Source organism: Tachyglossus aculeatus, chromosome 2, assembly GCF_015852505.1.
Source record: "Tachyglossus aculeatus isolate mTacAcu1 chromosome 2, mTacAcu1.pri, whole genome shotgun sequence".
NCBI classification, from domain to species: domain Eukaryota; kingdom Metazoa; phylum Chordata; class Mammalia; order Monotremata; family Tachyglossidae; genus Tachyglossus; species Tachyglossus aculeatus.
Window position 1 is genome coordinate 147,974,025 of NC_052067.1, and position 22,893 is coordinate 147,996,917.

The 22,893-nt window shown below is 42.6% G+C and overlaps 1 protein-coding gene across 2 annotated transcripts in view; it reads right to left on the reverse strand.

Moving 5' to 3' along the window:
- Positions 1 to 22,893, reverse strand: part of LOC119943922 (sucrase-isomaltase, intestinal-like) — a 126,706-nt gene that overhangs the window by 78,211 nt on the left and 25,602 nt on the right. For both annotated transcript variants that reach the window (XM_038765131.1, XM_038765140.1), the window contains exons 5-7: positions 17,236 to 17,404; positions 14,638 to 14,734; positions 10,540 to 10,652 (exon numbers count right to left, since the gene is read on the reverse strand). In XM_038765131.1, the coding sequence (XP_038621059.1) occupies positions 10,540 to 10,652; positions 14,638 to 14,734; positions 17,236 to 17,404 (379 nt within the window). The remainder of the gene's footprint in view (positions 1 to 10,539; positions 10,653 to 14,637; positions 14,735 to 17,235; positions 17,405 to 22,893) is intronic.

The window sequence follows — 22,893 nt, forward strand, 5'->3', positions numbered from 1 at the left end:
AAATCAACTTTTCAATTGGCTTCTCCATTAAGCCTCAGGACAAAATGTATGTCATACAAAACTATGAATTACTGTATTATGCTCCATTGTCTGATTACATAGGACTTATATTCTTGAAGAACTCCACATTGACTAGCAGTTGTTAAGCTGTTTATTGAGTGACTGTTAGTGCACTGCAATAAATCAATCATAGAGCTTTTTGAATGCTTACTGTGTACTCAGCACCTGGAAGACTTCACAAAAAGGAAAGATAGAAATGATCCCTGCCCCGAAGGGATGGCAACCTAGCAGAGCTGTAGAACTGTTTGGCAGAGTACAAAGAAAGAAATGAAGCCGCGTGGCCTAGTCGAAAGACCACAGACCTGGGAATCTGAGAATCTGGGTTCTAATCCCAGCTCTGCCACTTCAATCAATCAATCAACCGTATTTATTGAGCGCTTACTGTGTGCTGAGCACTGTACTAAGCACTTGAGAGAGTATGATATAACAAAATCGGCCTATTCCCTGCCCATACCAAGCTTACAGTCTAGGAGGGAGGCTGATGTTAGTATAAACGAATAAACTACAGATCTGTACATAACTGCTGTGGGGCTGGCAGAGGGTATGAATAAAGGAAGCAAAGAGTGAAAAGAAGAGAAAGAAAGATAGGAAAAGAGCTTAGTCAGGGAAGGCCTCTTGGAGGAGGTGTGCATTCAATCAGGCTTTGAATTGGGGAGAGTGATTATAGGTGAGAGGTTGGCAGATGAGATTGAGGTGCAGCGAGTAGGTTGGCATTAGAAGAGTGAAGTGTGAGGGCTGGATAGTAGTAGGTAAGTAGCAAGGTGAGGTAAAGCCCACGATAAGGAGTGTCTGATGTAGACGCGGATGGGCAACCACTGGAGATTCTTGAGAAGAAGGGAAACCTGAAATGAACATTTTTTGTAGAAAAATGATCCAGGAAGCACAGTGAAGTATGGACTGGAGTGTGGAGAGGCCGGAGGCAGGGAGATCAGCAAGGAGGCTGATACAGTAATCAAGGGTGGATAGGATAGATTAAGATGGTAGCAGTTTGGATGAAGAGGAAACGATGGATTTTAGCAATGTTGTGAAGACTGAACCGACAGGATTTAGTGATAGATTGAATATATGGCTTGAATGAGAGAAGAGTTAAGGATAACACCAAGGTTACAGGCTTGTGAGGCAGGCAGGGTGATGGTGCTGTCTACAGTTTGATGGGGGAGGAAAGGGTTTGGGTGGGAATATAAGGAGTTCTCTTTTGGACATGTTAAGTTTGACGTGACAACATCCAAGCAGAGATGTCTTGAAGTCAGGAGAAAATGTGATATTGCAGAGAAGGAGAGAGATCAGAGCTGGACATGTAGATTTGGGAATCATCCTCATAAGGGTGCTAGTGGAAGCCATGGGAGAGAATGAATTCTCCCTCCTCATATCAGATAGATAATTGCTCCTCCCCACTTCAAAACCTTATTGAAGGCCCATCTCCTCCAAGAAGACTTCACTGACTCAGCCCTCCTCTTCTCTTCTCCCACTCCCTTCTGTGGCACTCTTAGTTGCTCCTTCATTCATCCTCCTTCCCATCCCCACAGTATATATATATATATATATATAATAATAATAATATATAATATTATTTATATTAATGTCTGTCTCCCTCTCTAGACTGCAAACCCATTGTGGGCAGGAATATGTCTGTTTCTTGTTATATTGTACTCTCCCAAGCACTTAGTACAGTGTTTTGCACATAGTAAGCACTCAATAAATACAATTGAATGAATGAATGAAGTAACTTGGTTACCTCATCTGTAAAATGGGGATTAAGACTGTGTGCCACCTGATTATCTTGTAGCTATGACCGTGCTTAGTATAGTGACGGGCACATAGTAAGCTCTTAATATATATATATATATATATATATATATATATATATTTAAAGTGACACGTTCCCTGTTCACAAGGTGCAAACACTTTAACAAAGGGGAAAGACAAAACACTACCACTATGGTATGCACAATTTGACAAAGACCATGGGCATGCAAACAACTATTTCTTCTGAAACCACACTTGGTCGAAGGCATAGGGAAAGGCACTTTTGGAAGAATGTTCTCGAATTCACTAACAGTGCTATAGCCAAAACACAGTAAAAAAAAAAATACCAGTCATAGAAGAAAGGATTATAATGAAATTCTAGAAGCACAAGTCCACTCCTTATTGATTGCTATTGAAATTTTAGAAGTTCAAGCCCAATCCCTAACAGTTACGTCAATGTCTTGGTCACAGAGGGATAGTCATTCATTCATTCATTCATTCATTCATTCATCCATCCATTCATTCATTCACTCAATTGTATTTATTGAGCACTTACTGATGCAAAGCACTGTCTTAAGCACTGGGGATAGTACAATCTAACAACAAACAGAAACATTCATGCCCACAACAAGCTCACAATCTAGAGGGGGAGACAGACATTGATATAAATGAACAAATAAATAAGTAGATAGGTGGATAAATAAATTACTTATATAAACAGCTATATACACATGGCCTGTGGGGATGGGAGGGCAGATGAATGAAGGAGCAAGTAAGAACAGCTCAGAAGAGAGTGGGAGAAGAGAAGAGGGGCCTTAGGAAAGAACTTGTTGAAGGAGATAAGGCTACAATAAGGCTTTGAAGTCAGAGAGATCAATTATCTGTCTGATATGAGGAGGGAGGGTGTTCCAGGCCAGAGGTAGGATGTGTGCAAGGGGCTGGCGGTGAGATAGATGTAATCGAGGTATAATGAGAAGGTTTGCATTAGAGGAACAAAGTGAGTGGGCTGGGTTGTAGTGGGAGAGTAGTGAGGTGAGGTAGGTGCAGTCAAGGTGATTAAGTGTTTTAAAGTTAATGGTGAGGAGTTTTTGTTTGATGCGGAGGTGAATGGTCAATGACTGGAGTTTCTTGAGGAGTAGAGAAACATGGAGTATGTTCGGGAATGGGGAGAGACAAGCTGCCTTCGACACTGTGGACTACCCCCTTCTCCTCAACATGCTATCCAACCTTGGCTTCACAGACTCCTTCCTCTCCTGGTGCTCCTCTTATCTCTCCGGTTGTTCATTCTCAGTCTCTTTTGCAGGCTCCTCCTCCCCCTCCCATCCCTTTACTGTAGGGGTTCCTCAAGGTTCAGTTCTTGGTTCCCTTCTGTTCTCGATCTACACTCATTTCCTTGGTGACCTCATTTACTCCCACAGCTTCAACTATCATCTCTACACTGATGACACACAAATCTACATCTCTGCCCCTGCTCTTTCTCCCTCTCTCCAGGCTCGCATCTCCTCCTGCCCTCAGGACATCTCCATCTGGATGTCTGCCCACCACCTAAAACTCAACATGTCCAAGACTGCCAAACCCTGCCCTCTCCCTGACTTTCCCATCACTGTTGACGGCACTACCATCCTTCCCGTCTCACAAGCCCGCAACCTTGGTGTCATCCTCGACTCCGCTCTCTCGTTCACCCCTCACATCCAAGCCGTCACCAAAACCTGCCAGTCTCAGCTCCGCAACATTGCCAAGATCCGCCCTTTCCTCTCCATCCAAACCACTACCCTGCTCATTCAAGCTCTCATCCTATCCCGTCTGGATTACTGTATCAGCCTCCTCTCCAATCTCCCATCCTCCTGTCTCTCCCCACTTCAATCCATACTTCACGCCGCTGCCCGGATTGTCTTTGTCCAGAAATGCTCTGGGCATGTTACTCCCCTCCTCAAAAATCTCCAGTGGCTACCAATCAACCTACGCATCAGGCAGAAACTCCTCACCCTGGGCTTCAAGGCTGTCCATCACCTCGCCCCCTCCTACCTCACCTCCCTTCTCTCCTTCTCCAGCCCAGCCCACACCCTCCGCTCCTCCGCCACTAATCTCCTCACCGTGCCTCTTTCTCACCTGTCCCGCCATCGACCCCTGGCCCACGTCATCCCCCTGGCCTGGAATGTCCTCCCTCCCCACATCCACCAAGCCAGCTCTCTTCCTCCCTTCAAGGCCCTACTGAGAGCTCACCTCCTCCAGGAGGCCTTCCCAGACTGAGCCCCCTCCTTTCTCTCTCCCTCCTCCTCCTCTCCATCCCCCCACCTTACCACCTTCCCTTCCCCACAGCACCTGTATATATGTATACATGTTTGTATGTATTTATTACTCTATTTATTTTACTTGTACATATTCTATTTATTTTATTTTGTTAATATGTTTTGTTTTGTTCTCTGTCTCCCCTTTCTAGACTGTGAGCCCACTGTTGGGTAGGGACCATCTCTATATGTTGCCAACTTGTACTTCCCAAGCACTTAGTACAGTGCGCTCCACACAGTAAGCGCTCAATAAATACGATTGAATGAATTAATGAATTAGGTCAGCAAGGAGGCTGATATAATAAGCAAAGCGGGATAGGATAAGTGCTTGCATTAATGTGGTAGCAGTTTGGGCGGAGAGGAAGGGGTGGAGTTTGGTGATATTGTGAAGGTAGAATTGACAGGATTTAGTGATGGCTTGAATATGTGGATGAAACAAAAGAGAGGAGTCAAGGATAATGCCAAGGTTACGGGCTTGTGAGACAGGAAGGATGATGGTGCTGTCATCAGTGATGGGAAAGTGAGCGGAAGGACAGGGTTTGGGTGGGAAGATAAGTTCAATTTTGGCCATATTAAGTTTGAGGTGATGGGAGGACATCCAAGTAGAGATGTCTTGAAAGCAGAAGGAAATGTGAGACTGCAGAGAGGGAGAGAGATCAGGGCTGGAGATTAAGATTAAGGTATCATCAGTATAGAGGTGATAGTTGAAGCTGTGTAAGATAGTTGAAGCCATATGAGATATTATAAGAACCATAATAAGAACCGTTATAAAAACTAACTAGACTGTAGTGCTGCAGTTCTAAATTGATATAGCTTAGTGAAACCCCTACTATAGTATTGTACATCTCAAGAGCTTAGTAAAGTGCTCTGCGCTGAGTAAGCACTCAATAAATACCATTGATTGATTGATGGATTGACAATAGAGCCTAATTCATTCATTCATTCATTCAATCGTATTTATTGAGTGCTTACTGTGTTTAGAGCACTGTACTAAGTGCTTGGGAAGTACAATTTGGCAACATGAGATGGTCCCTACCCAAGAACGGGCTCACAGTCTAGAAGGGGGAGACAGACAACAAAACAAAACATGTAGATAGGTGTCAAGTTGTCAGAACAAATAGAATTAAAAGCTAAATGCATATCATTAACAAAATAGAGTAGTAAATATGTACAAGTAAAATAGAGTAATAAATCTGTACAAACATATATATATATATAGGTGCTGTGGGGAGGGGAAGGAGGTAGGGTTGGAGGGATAGGGAGGAGGAGAGAAAAAAGGAGGCTCAGTCTGGGAAGGCCTTTTGGAGGAAGTGAGCTGGAGATCCCACAAGTCAGGCATCCAAAACACATGAATTTATCCCTATCTGGGATTTACAGACAACTAGGAGAGTCAATATTTCATTAGGGAAAAAATTGACCATTTACTGAGAGTGGGTTATACGAGTGGATTGTCTTTTCTGAAATCTGCCACTTCACTGGTCTAAGGACTTGTCATTACCTTGATTTAACTACTGCATCAGGCTTCTTGCTGATTTTCCTGTCTTCAGTCACTCTCCACTCTACTGTCATTTCCATCCTCTTAGCCCTTCTATATTACATCTCCTACAGGGCTTTCAATCAATCAATTGATGGTATTCAATGAGCACTTGTTAGGTGCAGAGCACTGTTCTAAGCATTTGGGAGACAATAATACAAAGAACTGGTAGAGTTCTTGGTTAGACTTTCATCTCCCTACCCTGTATCCTCCACAAAGTGCTACTTCAGTACTTCCATGTCACCTACGCCTTTGTTTTCATTGGAGAAGCATCGTGGCTCAGTGGAAAGAGCCCAGGCTTTGGAATCAGAGGTCATGGGTTCAAATCCCAGCTCTGCCAATTGTCAGCTGTGTGACTTTGGGCAAGTCACTTAACGTCTATGTGCTTCAGTTATCTCATCTGTAAAATGGGGATTAAGACTGTGAGCCCCCCATGGGACAACCTGATTACCTTGTAACTTCCCCAGCACTTAGAACAGTGCTTTGCGCATAATAAGTGTTTAATAAATGCCATTATTATTATTATTATTATTATTATTATTATTATTATTATATGTGTTAAGTGCTTACTATGTGGCAGGCACTGTACTGAACACTGGGGTACATACTAGCTAATTAGGTTGGACACAGTCCCTGTCCTTCATAGGGCTCACCCTAACCCACACCCCCCAAAGCACTTAGGTACATTTCTTTATGCTCTATTGCTTCTTCCTACTTCTAATCATTTTAGTGTCTCTCTCCTCTACCAGATTATAAACTCACTAAGGGCAGGGATCATATCTACTAATTATATTGTACTCTTCCAAACACTTAGTACATGTTCTGCACACATTAGATGCTCAACAAATATTACTGTTTGAATCTGAAACCTTTGCTATTGGGTTTATAAGAAATTCAAGATAAATTTTGTGTTCATTCTTTCAATTGTATTTACTGAGCACTTACTCTGTGCAGAGCACTGTACTAAGCGCTTGGGAAGTATGCCCTGCTGACACCTAAACCTTGAAGCAGCATGGCTTAGTGGCAAGAGCCCGGGCTTGGGAGCCAGAGGTCGTGGGTTCTAATCCTGCCTCCGTCACTTGTCTACTATGCGACCTTGGGTAAGTCACTTAACTTCACTGTGCTTCAGTTACCTCATCTGTAAAATGGGAATTGAGACTGTGAGCCCCATGTGGGAGAACCTGATTACCTTGCATCTACCCTAGAACTTTGAACAGTGCTTGGCACATAGTAAGCACTTAACAAATACCATAATTTTTATTATTATTATATCTAAAACAGAACTCCTCATCTTCCCACCCAAACCCTATCCTCCCCCTTACCTTCCTAACATTGTACACAATGTACACTCTTCTCTTCCCTGTTTCACAAGCCCATAACCTTGGTATTATCTTCATTTCTCTCATTCAACCCACGCTTCATGTCTGTCACCATATTCTTCATAACATCACTAAAATCTGCCGTTTTCGCGTCTCAAATCGCTAGGGCAAGGAATGAGTCTGTTAAGTAATAATAATAATGGCACTTATTAAGCACTTACTATGTGCAAAGCACTGTTCTAAGCACTGGGGAGGTTACAAGGTGATCAGGTTGTCCCACGGAGGGCTCACAGTCTTCATCCCCATTTTACAGATGAGGGAACTGAGGCACAGAGAAGTGAAGTGACTAGCCCAAAGTCACATAGCTCACATGTGGCAGAGCCGGGATTTGAACCCATGACCTCTGACTCCAAAGCCCGTGCTCTTTCCACAGAGCCACGCTGTTTCCAAATGCTTAGTGCAGTGCTCTGCACACTGCAAGTGCTCAATAAATACTACTGAATAGTATGCTGCTGCAAGCACTTAAATCCTCCCGTCATGACGCCAGCCTCAGCTTCCTCACTCACCTCCCTGCCTAGGATCTCTTCTGCCTCCAACTTCAACAAAAACTAAAACACTAATTAAAAAATGTTTAGTCCACAACTCCCACCTGCTTTAGAACATTCAGTGGTTAACCATCCCCTTCCACATCAACCAGAAACTGCTTACCATCAGCTTTAAAGTTCTCAATCAGAGCTATCTTTTCACTGATTTGATAATAAAACATGGCCAGCACATCGCACTTCTCTAGCATTAACCTTGATCACTATATAGCGCTTAGTACAATGCTCTGCACAAAGTAAGCGCTCAATAAATACGATTGAACGAATATAGAGAGAAGCAGCATGGCTCAGGGGAAAAAGCACGGGCTTGGGAGTCAGAGGTCATGGGTTCAAATCTCGGCTCCGCCGCTTGTCTGCTGTGTGACTTTGGGCAAGTAACTTAACTTCTCTGGGCCTCAGTGACCTCATCTGTAAAATGGGGATTAAGACTGTGAGCCCGGTGTGGGACAACTTGATTACCTTGTATCCCCCCAGTGCTCAGAACAGTGCTTTGCACATAGTAAGCACTTAATAAGTGTCATTATTATTATTATTAATCAACAGACTCATTCCTTGCCCTAGTGATTTGAGGCGATGTGCTTGGCACATAGTAAGCGCTTAACAAAAGCCATCATTATTATACTTCGATCTTGTCTATTTTATGGCCAACCCTTACCCCTGTTCTTCCTCTGGCCTGGGACTCCCTCCCACTTCATAAGTGACAAGTAGCAGTGTGGTCTAGTGGAAAGAGCAGAGGAAAAGGAGTCAGGAGACTTGGGTTCTGATTCTGACTCTGCTACTCATCTGCTATGTGACTAGGACAAGGGCAAGTCACTTAACTTCTCTGAGCTAAATTTCCTACTCTGTAAAATGGAGATTATAACCCTGTTCTCCCTAATAATAATGATAATAATAATAATAATGATTGTGGTATTTGTTAAGCGCTTACTACGTGTCAAGCATTTTTTTTTAATGTTGGAGATTATACAGGATAATCTGGTTGGACACAGTCCCTGTCCTACATAGAGTTCCCACTCCCTTAAATTATGATCTCATGACACACAAGGACTGTATCTGATCTGGTATTTATCCCAGTGTTCAACACAGTGCTTGACACATAGCAAGCACTTAACAAACACCATTATAACCACAATACCTATCATTATCATAAATTTCAGGAATTTCACATGGTTTGAAATTCACATGCTAAACCCTGATTTCTCTTGCAACACAGGGCTTTGCTTAAACATAAAACTGAAGAATTTGAACAGTACAGTCTTACCTAAACCAAATCCCACATTGCTTCCTGAGGTTCTGAAACCGAGATAGTTCAATTAATAAGCCTCAGGACATCATCCTGGAAGCAGAAGTAAAACAAAAAGAAACTTCCATATTATAGAGCAACATCCAATCCCAGATTTTCAGAAGCCTCCTATTAGAATTCCTGTTGCTTTCTGGATGGCTGGAGGCTACTCTGAATGACTGACAAAACAGGCTGAATCCAACCTGGCTGCAGTAATCCTCCACTTTTCCACTCTTCTCAAAATGGAAACCCTTTCATTTATAAAAAAAAAAGAAAAATACACAGCCCTCTGTTGGGTAGGGACTGTCTCTATATGTTGCCAACTTGTACTTCCCAAGCGCTTAGTACAGTGCTCTGCACACAGTAAGCGCTCAATAAATACGATTGATTGATTGATTGTATCCCTCTCACATTGGAGTCAATGAGGCCAGGGTCAATGACAAGTCTAGAAAGAACAGCATGGCTCCAGGAAGTGGAACGGTCACCACAAATTCACCACATGACATTTGCCCATTTCTTATCACTCTAGGATTCAGCTGAAGGATAAACACAGGGCCATAAGCAAATACAGCAGATGGTTCCCAGTTAATTCCCATTGTCCCCTGGGGATGAGGCCACTCTCTAAGCCTCCTGGTTATACGTATACATTTCACTCATGTGACATAGCTTTGTGACCGGAATAAAAATATTTTCATCAACGAGTCTCTTGCAGGAATTTAAAACCAAAACAAAACCATGACTTGCAAACCATGTTTCCCATGGGTACGTGTACATGCATGGACACACACGTGTACACACACACACACACACACACACGACAAATACATTCCTGTGCACCAAGTTGGATGGCTACTCTTCATCCTACCTGTTCTCATAAACATGATCCAATGGGATTTGGAATCGGCCTCCCACAGTTTAGATAATCTAATGTCTGTAAAATAGGCTGCAACTAGGGTTCCAAATTTAATAGGTTGGAATATTGGAACACACATTAAAAATGCTAGTTCTTTTATCATATACCACAGATCATTTCCAGCAGCAGTAATGACTATTGGACACAACTGCATTTTCCCTACTTTGGTGTTATCTAATTACTTTAGATCCACCAAAGCATCATATGTAAACAACTTCACACATGCCATTTTACCATGAAACAGTGTGAAATGGGAGTGACTGAGAAGCAGCATGGCTCAGTGGAAAGAGCACGGGCTTGGGAGTCAGAGGTCATGGGTTCGAATCCCAGCTCTGCCTCTTGACAGCTGTGTGACTTTGGGCAAGTCACAATTTCTCTGGGCCTGTTACCTCATCTGTAAAATGGGGATTAAGACTGTGAGCCCCACGTGGGACAACCTGATCACCTTATATCCTCCCCAGTGCTTAGAACAGTGCTTTGCACATAGTAAGCGGTTAACAAATGCCATCGTTATTATTATTATTCACGAGCTAAAAATGACAAATTTTCATTTTAACATTAAAACGCTAATAAAATGATCTTCAGACTAGGGGATCAATTTGCTCTGATGGGCTCCCTTTTTCAAACCAATAAATAAAATGTTTACTTTGTACTACTAAAATACTGTAGAATATTCAAGGAAGACGTGTACACATTCTTTCAAGTAGCAAAAAGACCCTACAGTAAACAACCTGAAAACAGCCTTGCAATCTAAGAATTGCATCCCAAATGCTGATGCCATTCTTCTGGACCAACCTCTGTGTATTGCTGGACAACATTTTCAGGTGTGGGTCCAAGAAACATGTAAAAGTCAAGGATTCCGCCGATGGTCCGGAACGTGATAGATGGAGAGGGGCTTAAAGTGACATCTGAAAGGAGGAAACATAGGTTGTAATAATAATAATAATAATAATAATAATAATAATAATAGTATTTGTTAAGCACTTACTATGTGACAAACACTGTTCTGAGGGCTGGGGAGATACAAGTTTATCAGGTCATCCTACGTGGGGCTCACAGTCTTAATCCCCACTGTACAGATGAGGTCACAGAGAAATTCAGTGACTTGCCCAAAATCACACAGCTGACAAGTGGCAGAGCTGGGATTAGAACCCACGACCTCTGACTCCCAAGCCCGGACTCTTTCCACTGAGCCACGCCGCTTCTCTAGCATAAGTAACTTCAGTGGCCACCAATTCCACATATTAAGCAATGAATGTTTGTGTTGAGTTAGTCAACCAGTTTACAAGAATTGAGTACAAAACACATCACGTCGTCTACAGGATAGCGAACAGGTCTGGGAATCAGAAAAAACCTGGCTTCTAATCCAGGCATTGCTACTTGTCTGCTGTGTGATTTTGGGTAAGTCACTTCACTTCTCTGGGCCCCAGTTACACCACTGTATAATGGGATTAAGACTGTGAACCTTATGTGGAACAGGAACTGTCTCCAACACGAATACCTTGTATCTACCCCAGTGCCTGGCATATAGTAAGCACTTAACAAATATCACAGTTATTATTGTCATTATTATTATCTCTTTCCAACCACTGCTCTGCCCTTTCTGGTCTAGGTTTATTCAATCATATTTATTGAGTACTTACTGTGTGCAGAGCACTGTACTAAGCGCTTGGGAAGTACAAGTTGGCAACATATAGACAGTCCCTACCCAACAGCGGGCTCACAGTCTAGAAGGGGGAGACAGACAATAAAACAAAACATGTTAACAAAATAAAATGTACGGAGGGAGGGCATTCCAGGCCAGGGGGAGGAAATGAGACTTCCTGACTCCCAGTTCTGTGTTATCTGCTCTTCATTTTTCATCTTTGCTGTACTTGTAACCTGTTTCAACTGCTCAAATATCTATTAGCAGCAATAAAGCAAGAATGTTTTCAATCCAGAAAATGAAGCAATCTGCATCTGCTGAAAGACCTGTCAATGGATAGCCTGGGACTTGGATAACCTTCTTAGTTATTGCTGTGTTTGTGATTTTACTCTCTCTGAGGTCAGATTCAGTGTTTTTTTTTTAATGGCATTTATTAAGCGCTTACTATGAGCAGAGTACTGTTCTAAGCACTGGGGAATTTCAAGGTGATCAGGTTGTCCCATGTGGGGCTCACAGTCTTCATCCTCATTTTACAGATGAGGTAACTGAGGCCCAGAGAAGTTAAGCGACTTGCCCAAAGTCACACAGCTGACGAGTGGTGGAGTCGGGATTTGAAACCATGACCTCTGACTCCAAAGCCCGGGCTCTTTCCACTGAGCCACGCTGCTTTCCAAACACCAACAGTAGAAGTCTTGTTGACCTTACCTTCTCTTCATCCCATCCATACCGGGATGGAGTTCTGTCCAGTAGGAACAGGATGGACAGAATCCAGAACATCAGCACACTTATAACAAGAGCTGGGACACTGGCAAGATTAAGTTTACTGGCCTAGGGACAGCCCTGAAGGAACAGTAAAGAGCCTAAAAACTGTTCTTTAGCAGTTATGTTCTGCAGCTTTTATTGTCAACATTGTTTTTGTGCTTAACTGGATTATTTTTCCTTTACTCATGTCGTTAATTTGTTACTTTGGTGGTTTGTCTCCAGTTCCTCCTCTTCGAGACTGTAAATCCATTATGGTTCAGAGACAGTGTATGATCCGATATCCTTGTACCTTTCCCCAGAGGCTAGAACAAGGGCTCTGCATAATTTACTGCTGCAGAATATAGCAGCATGGCTCATGAGAAAGAGCCTGGGCTTTGGAGTCAGAGATCATGGGTTCAAATCCCGCCTCCGCCAATTGTCAGCTGTGTGACTTTGGGCAAGTCATTTCAATCAATCAATCAATTGTATTTATTGAGCGCTTACTATGTGCAGAGCATTTCACTTCTCTGGGCCTCAGTTACCTCATCTGTAAAATGGGGATTAAGACTGTGAGCCCCCTGTGGAACAACCTGATCACCTTGTAATTTCCCCAGCGCTTAAAACAGTGCTTTGCACATAGTAAGTGCTTAATAAATGCCATTATTATTATCATTATTTTTAATATCATTATTATTGTTATGGCATTCATTAAGCACTTTGCTGTGTGTCAAGCAAGGAGGTAGAAAAAAGATGAACAGGGGAGATCCAGTCCCTGCCCCATTGACAAGTCAGTTAAATTCTCTGGGCCTCAGTTTTCTCATCTGCAAAGTGGGGAGTCAATACCTGTTCTCCCTCCTACTTAGGCTGTGAGCCCCATGTGGGACCAGATTATCTTGTTTCTACCCAAGTGTTAAATACAGTGCAGGACACATAATAAGCACTTAGCAAATACCATTCATTCATTCATTCAATCATATTTATTGAGCACTTACTCTCTGTGCCTCAGTTACCTCAACTGTAAAATGGGGATTAAGACTGTGAGCCCCCGTTGGGACAACCTGATCACCCTGTAACCTCCCTAGTGCTTAGAACAGTGCTTTGCACATAGTAAGCGCTTAATAAATGCCATCATTATTATTACTAAGCGCTTGGGAAGTACAAGTCAGCAACATATAGAGAGGGTTCCTACCCAACAACAGGCATATTTATTAGGTGTAAGTAGAAAGGAGGAAGATGATCCCATTTTACAGATGAGGAAGCTGAAAAATAAAGAAGTTATAAGATTTGCCCAAGGTCACATAGCAGATACTGGCAGAGGCGGAATTAGAACCCAGGTTCTCTGACACTCAGGCCCCTGCTCTTCACAATAAGCCCTGCTGCAACAAATAATCAAAATAAGGGCAGAAATGGGTATGAAGTAACTGTCCTTTTTGCTCTGTAGTTAAATTAGCCTTTTCTGTCTTTCCCCATTATACTGTAATTCCTCCAGGGCAGTGCTTGAATCCTGTCCTTCTTTTAAATATTCTAAAGTATAGAATGTATACTGTATATATATACATATGTACCTGTATATATGTATATATGTTTGTACATATTTATTACTCTATTCATTTATTTATTTTACTTGTACATAATTATTCTATTTATTTTATTTTGTTTAATATGTTTTGTTTGTTTTGTTGTCTGTCTCCCCCTTCTAGACTGTGAGCCCACTGTTGGGTAGGGACCGTCTCTATATGCTGCCAACTTGTACTTAGTTGCGAGTACAAGGCTTAGTACAGTGCTCTGCGCACAGTAAGCGCTCAATAAATATGATTGAATGAATGAATAAAGTGTATAACTAAACACTTTTTGATGACTACTCAAATGTTTTTCATTCACTGATTGACAAAATATCCATCAGTTTGTGTGCTGGTATTTGGTAAGCAAATATTTGAGGCTGTAGAGTATTTGTCCCTGTAGAGTCATTATAGAGACTTGCATGAAACTACATACAATATCAATTATCTGATGCTAACATTTTATAACACTTCATATCCTAAATGTTGAAGCCACGGAACATCAGATGGTGTGTTTATATAACTAACATGAGAATTCACAGGGAAAAAAAGCTACTTTACAGCTCCTGTTAAGAGTATTTTAAAAATAAATTATAATATTAAATTCATGCAGAAACGTGACCATGGCAACATTCACAACCCTTCTGCACAGTAACGAGATATTGCCAAATTAATAGAATTTCTGGGTAATTTCCCCCCAAATGTGACTATTCAAATTAGTTTCTATTTTCATTTCTCCTGTTTTCAAAGGAAATAAAATCATAGCATAATATTTAACTGCACTTGTTAGGTTTATCTGATGAGCTGTCTATTTTTAGAAATTACATTCCAGTTCTAAACCATATGCCATAATTTTATTAGCGGTACTGAAAAAGGTGATTGAAAATAGCAAACACACATGGAAGGCTTTTTTCTCTGCATTTTTATGAAACAAATTAATTTTATTACCTTGTGCATTGGAATTCAGGAGCAGAACCCCATGGGTATTGAAATCTTTCTCTATGCACATGTAAAAGGGGTGAACGCCGTAGAGGTTGCTAAATGCCTGCAACATCAAAAGGTAAGATCATATTTCTAGGTTGTTCTAATCAATTCGTTCTTTCTGTCAATAGGAAATCTCAATATTGAATCGGACGTCAAGATAGGCATGTGCCCTCACGCCTTGCTTGGTGCCTCAGTCGAAAAGAGCACGGGCTCTGGAGTCAGAGGTCATGGGTTCAAATCCCTGCTCCGCCACTTGTCAGCTGTGTGACTTTGGGCGAGTCACTTCGCTTCTCTGGGCCTCAGTTCCCTCATCTGGAAAATGGGGATGAAGACTGTGAGCCCCCCGTGGGACAACCTGATCACCTTGTAACCTCCCCAGGGCTTAGAACAGTGCTTTGCCCATAGTAAGCGCTTAATAAATGTCATTATTATTGCAAACTTGTACTTCCCTGCAAACTTGTACTTCCCAAGCACTTAGTACAGTGCTCTGCACACAGTAAGTGCTCAATAAATATGATTGATGATGATGATGAAGAACAAGTCAGAGAATCTTGTCTTATCTGAAATGCCGAGTCGCCTCCGACCCATAGTGACGCCACGGACACATCTCTTTTAGACCGTGAGCCCACTCTTTTAGACTGTGAGCCCACTGTTGGGTAGGGACTGTCTCTATATGTTGCCTACTTGTACTTCCCAAGCGCTTAGTACAGTGCTTTGCACACAGTAAGTGCTCAATAAATACGATTGATTGATTGATTGATTGATTGATCTCTCCCAGAACGCCCCACTTCTATCTGCAATCGTTCTGGTAGTGGATCCGGAGAGTTTTCTTCGTAAAAATATGGAAGTGGTTTACCATTGTCTCTTTCCACATGGTAAACTTGAGGGTCCACCCTCGATTCTCTCCCATGGTGCTGCTGACTAGCATGGGTGAGTTTTGACTTGTAGCAGATTGCCTTCTGCACACAGTAAGCGCTCAATAAATACGATTGATGATGATGATGATGCTAGCCACTGGCCAAGCTAGGAATGGACTGGTTATGCCTCTCCTTGACTCTCCCTCCCATAGTCAAGACTAACCGAGTACTGGAAACTCTCCAGATGCAACCCTGAGAGGGGAGTCAGACAGTACCAGGCATTAAGAGAGAAGCAGCGTGGCTCAGTGGAAAGAGTCCGGGCTTTGGAGTCAGAGGTCATGGGCTCGAATCCCGACTCCGCCACTTGTCAGCTGTGTGACTTTGGGCAAGTGACTTCACTTCTCTGGGCCTCAGTTCCCTCATCTGTAAAATGGGGATTAAGACTGTGAGCCCCCTGTGGGACAACCTGATCACCTTGTAACCTCCCCAGCGCTTAGAACAGTGCTTTGCATATAGTAAGCGCTTAATAAAAGCCATTATTATCATTATTTTAAGACTGTGAGCCCCCTTGGGACAACCTGATCATCTTGTAACCTCCCCAGTGCTTAGAACAGTGCTTGGCCCATAGTAAGTGCTTAATGCCATTTTATTAAGAACGCCTGTTTAGCTACACTAGTTGGAAAGGATGCTAGAATACTGTTTTTGTGGACTGGTGGGTGGCAGAATGATATTTTACTCATTTAATGATAATAATGATAATAACTGTAGTATTTGTTAAGCACTTACTATGTTCCAGGCACTATACTAAATGCTGGGGTAGATCCAAGGTAATCGGATTGGACTCAGTCCCTGTCCCAATTAGGGCTCACAGTCTTAATCCCCGTTTTACAAATGAGGAATTTAGGCACAGAGAAGTTAAGCGACTTGCCCAAGGCCACTCAGAAGGCAAGCGGCTGAGCTGGGACTCGAACCCAGGTCCTCCTTGACTCCCAGGACCTATCCACTAGGTCATGCTGCTCAACTTCTTTATCTTACCTGAAAATCTGTATTAAATAAATGCACTCTTCAGAAAGCTTCCAGAGAGAAAATTAATACACTCTGGTGACATTATTTTTTTTTTCAAAATTCAAATTTAAGTAGTTCTCCAAGTGCTTAGTATAATGCTATGCAAACAGTAGGCCCTTGAATGAACTTGAATAGACTAGCGTAGTGGGTAGAGCATGCCCGGAGTAAGAAGGCCATGGGTTCTAATTCCAGCTCTGCCACGTGTCTGTTGTGTGACCTTGGGCAACTCACTTCACTTCTCTTTCCCTCAGTTGCCTCATTTGTAAATGGGGAATGAGACCGTGAGACTTATGGAGGACAAGAGCTGTGTCCAACTCGATTTGCTTGTATCCACCCCAGAGCTTAGTACAGTGGCTGTCACATAGCAGCGTGGCTCAGTGGAAAGAGCACGGGCTTTGGAATCAGAGGTCATGGGTTCGAATCCTGTCTCCACCAACTGTCAGCTGTGTGACTTTGGGCAAGTCACTTCATTTCTCTGGGCCTCAGTTACCTCATCTGTAAAATGGGGATTAAAACTGTGAGCCCCCCGTGGGACAACTTGATCACCTTGTAACCTCCCCAGCGCTTAGAACAGTGCTTTGGACATAGTAAGCACTTAACAAATAAGATTATTATTATTATTAAGAGAGGAACACATTACCATGGGTGGGTGATCTCTGGTAAACATTCCATATCTGATGAAGTTCATGTCATGCTTAAAAGATGGATGTTCGTGTTCGCCAAATCCATAAACTGAGTCAGACGGGAGGGTGACTAACATCTGCATAAACTGTTCAGAAAAGGTCAATCCTCCGAGTGATGTGTCCCACCTATGCAAAAGCCAGAAAGAAAACAAAAATGAGTATCTGATTTTGATCATTCATTCATTCAATCACATTTATTGAGTGTTTACTGTGTGCGGAGCACTGTACTAAGCACTTGGGAGAGTATAACACATGGCTTAGTGGGAAAAGCCTGGATTTGGGAGTCAGAGGACAAGGGTTCTAATCCCAGCTCCACCACTTCTCTCCTCTATGACCATGGGCAAGTCACTTAACTTCCCTGGGCCTCAGTTACCTCACCTGTAAAATGGAGATGATTAAAAGTGTGAGCCCCACGTGGGACAACCTCATTACCTTGTATCTACCCCAGTGTTTAGAACAGTGCTTAGCACATGGTAAACTCTTAACAGCATCATCATCATCATCATCAATCGTATTTATTGAGTGCTTACTGTGTGCAGAGCACTGTACTAAGCACTTGGGAAGTACAAATTGGCAACATATAGAGACAGTCCCTACCCAACAGTGGGCTCACAGTCTAAAAGGGAGAGACAAAACCAAACATACTAACAAAATAAAATAAATAGAATAGATATGTACAAGTAAAATAAATAAATAAATAGAGTAATAAATATGTACAAACATATATACATATATACAGGTGCTGTGAGGAAGGGAAGGAGGTAAGATGGGGGGATGGATAGGGGGACGAGGGGGAGAGGAAGGAAGGGGCTCAGTCTGGGAAGGCCTCCTGGAGGAGGTGAGCTCTCAGTAGGGTCTTGAAGGGAGGAAGAGAGCTAGCTTGGCAGATGGGCAGAGGGAGGGCATTCCAGGCCCGGGGGATGACGTGGAACAAATACCATAATTATATTAACAATAAACAGACACCTTTCCTGCCCCAAATGAGTTTACAGCCTAGAGGGGATCGATAATGATCTCTAAAGCTTCCCCCGTTCCCGACAGAGGGAGAGGTGGTAAGTAGAGATGAGGCTCACTGTGATAGGCAGTAGGGCTTAGTGGACAGATCACAGGCTTGGGAGTCAAGAAACCTGGGTTCTAATCCCAGCTCTGCCACTGACTTCTGTTTACCAACTCTGTTGCACTCGATTCTCCCAAGTGCTCAGTACAGGGCTTTGCACAGAGTAAGTGATCAATAAAAACTATTGATTCGCATTAATTGTAGAGAAGCAGCGTGGCTCAGTGGAAAAAGCACGGGTTTGGGAGTCGGAGGTCATGGGTTCTAATCCCGGCTCCGCCACTTATCGGCTGTGTGACTTTGGGCAAGTCACTTAACTCCTCTGTGCCTCAGTTACCTCATCTGGAAAATGGGGATTGAGACTGTGAGCCCCACGTGGGACAACCTGATCCCCTTGTATCCCCCCCAGCGCTTAGAAGAGTGCTTTGCACATAGTAAGCACTTAACAAATACCATTATTAGTAGTAGTAGTAATTATTGAGTGCTTACTGTGTGCAGAACACTGTATTAAGTATTGGAGAATAACAATAATAATAATAATGATAATAATTATAATGGCATTTGTTAAGCACATACTATGTGCAAAACACTGTTCTAAGCGCTGGGGGGGATACAAGGTAATCAGGTTGTCCCACGTGGGGCTCAGAGTGTTCATCCCCACTTCCCAGATGAGGGAACTGAGGTACAGAGAAGTTAAGTGACTTGCCCAAAGTCACACAGCTGATAATCATAGTAATAATGGTATTTGATAAATGAGCTGCGATAGATACAAGGTGATCAAGTTGTCCCACGTGGGGCTCACAGTCTTAATCCCCATTTTCCAGATGAGGGAACTGAGGTACAGAGTAGTTAAGTGACTTGCCCAAAGTCACACAGCTGACAAGCGGCAGAGGCGGGATTAGAACCCATGACTTCTGACTCCCAAGCCTGTGGTCTTTAGAGAATTGGTAAGCACAACCACTGCTTAATGCTTGGATTACCACCAGTAGCACTCTGTAGTGTGAGTAGCATGTGGAAAGAAAAGTGGAGTGGAGGTGTGTCACTAAGTGTGCTACTGCCTTAAGGCCAACTAGCCTACAGAGTGTGAATGCTCAGCACAAACTATCACCAACAATAATAATGAGAAGAAGAAGAATTGTGGTATTTGTTAATAATAATAATAATAATAATATATAGCATTTATTAAGCACTTACTATGTGCAAAACACTGTTCTAAGTGCTGGGGAGGTTACAAGGTGATCGGGTTGTCCCACGGGGGGCTCACAGTCTTAATCCTCATTTTACAAATGAAGTAACTGAGGTGCAGAGAAGTGAAGTGACTTGTCCAAAGTCACACAGTTGACAATTGGCTGAGCCGGGATTTGAACTCGTGACCTCTGACTCCAAAGCCCGGGCTCTTTCCAATGCTTACTATATGCCAAGCACCGTTCTAAGAACTGAAGCTGATACAAGGTAATCAGGTTGGACATAGTTCCTGTCCCACACGGGGCTCCGAGTCCCCATTGCCCCCACTCCCTCCTTCTGCCCTCCCCTCTCCCCTCCCCACAGCACTTGTGTATATTTGGACATATTTACTACGATATTTGTTTTATTAATGATGTGTATATATCAATAATTCTATTTATCTATTTTGATGGTATTGACACCTGTCTACTTGTTTTGTTTTGTTCTCTGTCTCCCCCCTTCTAGACTGTGAGCCCATTGTTGGGTAGGGACTGTCTCTCTTTGTTGCCGAATTTTACTTTCCAAGTGCTTAGTACTGTGCTCTGCACATGGTAAGTGCTCAGTAAATACGATTGAATGAATGAATGTCTCCATCCCCATTTTACAGGTGAAGTAACTGAGGCCCAGAGAAGTGATGTGATGTGCCCAAGGTCACCCAGCAGACATGTGGCAGAGGTAGGATTAGAACCTATGACCTCTGGCTCCCAGGCCGGGGCTCTGTCTGCTAGGCCATGCTGCAACCGTACTGCAAAATGAATTAAAGCACATTTCCAAATGTTGGTAGAACCTACCTTTTTCTATTTAATTTTGGTGTCCAAGCACTTCTCATCCAAATACACTACTGAACTTACATGAACTTACCGTGTAATCAATCAGTCACTCAATAAAGAAATGGCATTTATTGAGCACTTACGTGTGCAGAGCACTGAACTAAGTGTTTGGGCGATTACGGTACAATGGCATTGGTAGATAATGTTCTCTGCCCCACAAGGAGTTTATGGCCTAGAGAAAGTGCAAGAAAGTGTCACTCAGAAGATGCTCAAATTTTTGGTTCAACCCCTCAGTAAGCAGGATCATCTATGAACTAAAAGACAATTGTACTCTTTCCAAATAAAGGAGCAATGCCCATCTTTTATGTGCCCAGGAAGTAGCTGTCCCGGCTAGTCAGTTAGACAGGTTTCAAGCCATTCAAATCCTTTACCATTTCCCATATCTGTAATTTCTTTTAATGTCTGTCTTCCCGTCTAAACCGTAAACACCTTGTGGGCAGGTATCAAGCTAGCTCTCTTCTTCCCTTCAAAGCCCTACTGAGAGCTCACCTCCTCCAGGAAGCCTTCCCAGACTGAGCCCTCTTTTTCCTCGCCTCCTCCCCATCCCCCCCGCCCTACCTCCTTCCCCTCCCCACAGCACCTGTATATATGTTTGTACAGATCTATTACTCTATTTTACTTGTACATATTTACTATTCTATTTATTTTGTTAAGGATGTGCATCTAGCTTTATTTCTATTTACTGTGATGACTTGACACCTGTCCACATGTTTTGTTTTGTTGTCTGTCTCCCCCTTCTAGACTGTGAGCCTGCTGTTGGGTAGGGACCGTCTCTATATGTTGCCAACTTGTACTTCCCAAGCATTTAGTACAGTGCTCTGCACACAGTAAGCGCTTAATAAATACTATTGAATGAATGAATGAATGTTTAACACTTCTATCATATTGCATACTCCCAAGTGCAGCATGGAATAGTGGATACGGCATGGGTCTGGGACTCAGAAGATCATGGATTCTAATCCCAGCTCTGCCACTTGTCTGCTGTGTGACCTTGGGCAAGTCACTTCACTTCTCTGAGCCTCAGTTACCTCATCTGGAAAATAGGGATTAAGACCGTGAGCCCCATGTGGGGCAGGGACTGTATTCAACCCTATTTGCTTATATCCACCCAAGTGCTTAGTACAGTGCTTGCACGTAGTAACTGCTTAACAAATACCATTATTCATTAGTAAGCGCTTAAAAAGACTATTACTACTACTACCACCACTGATTGATTGATTCAGGGCGTAGCTTAGCTGTTACTATAATAATAATAATAATAATAATAATAATAATGGCATTTGTTAAGCGCTTACTATGTGCAAAACACTGTTCTAAGCGCTGGGGGAGATGAAAGGTGATCAGGGTGCCCCATGTGGGGCTCACAGTCTTAATCCCCATTTTACAGATGAGGTAACTGAGGCTTAGAGAAGTGAAGTGACTTGCCCAAGGTCACACAGGAGACACGTGGCGGAGCCGGAATTCAAACCCATGACCTCTGACTCCAAAGTCCATGCTCTTTCCATTGAGCCACGCTGCTTCACCTATCCTCCACCTGCACTTTGACCCTTCCCGAGGGGTCTTTCTATCCCAAGAAAATGGTTACTTGCCATTTCTTCAACCAATTTGTACTTCCCAAGCACTTAGGACAGTGCTCTGCACATAGTAAGCGCTCAATAAATACGATTGATGATGAAAGTGACTAGATGCTTAGGATCTCATTTCTGAAACTACCTTCATCCTATTATTTCTACAAATGGAAATAGACTTCAAGCTAGAAATTAATTTCTTTCAGAAATGCAGATCTCATGAAAATCTTGTTCTTTTTCACTGAATTACTTTTGATTACACCTCTGCGTTACCACAACCTTTGGAGACAGCATTTTTATTGTTATGAGAAATAAAATAGAAATGTCCTTTTTAAAAAGGACTTAACAATCACCTACTGCACTAGAGAAAATAATGGGCTTCTCAGTGCGGAAGCATCTGTGTATTGCAAAAGCTGCATACAATTTGGCTCTACTGCCTGGAGCAAAATTGTAATTTATAAAAAATAATAACATAAATCATTTTAGTTGGTTCCCATTTGAAAAGTTTTTTCAAATTCATACCTTTGAATACTAAGCACAAAAAAAGAGAGAACAGGGCTCTGTTATAGATGGTTTTAGAACAACATCACTGATGCTAGTGCCTAGATATAGTTGTTTGTTGTATGTGCTTTGCACACGGTAAGCACTCAACAAATACAATCGAATGAATGAATGAATGTGTTCTTAACTGCAATATTCATTCATTCATTCAATCGTATTTATCGAGCGCTTACTGTGTGCAGAGCACTGTACTAAGCACTTGGGAAGTACAAGTTGGCAACATATAGAGACGGTCCCTACCCAACAACGGGCTAAGAGTCTAGAAGATGGACAAAGTATTCTAGTCTCCCCCATAGCAATTGGAAATCCCAGTACAGATGAGTTTTTTCATCCTGTTTGCCTTCTGATCTTGAAAGTTTGAGCTCTAGCAGTTTCTGG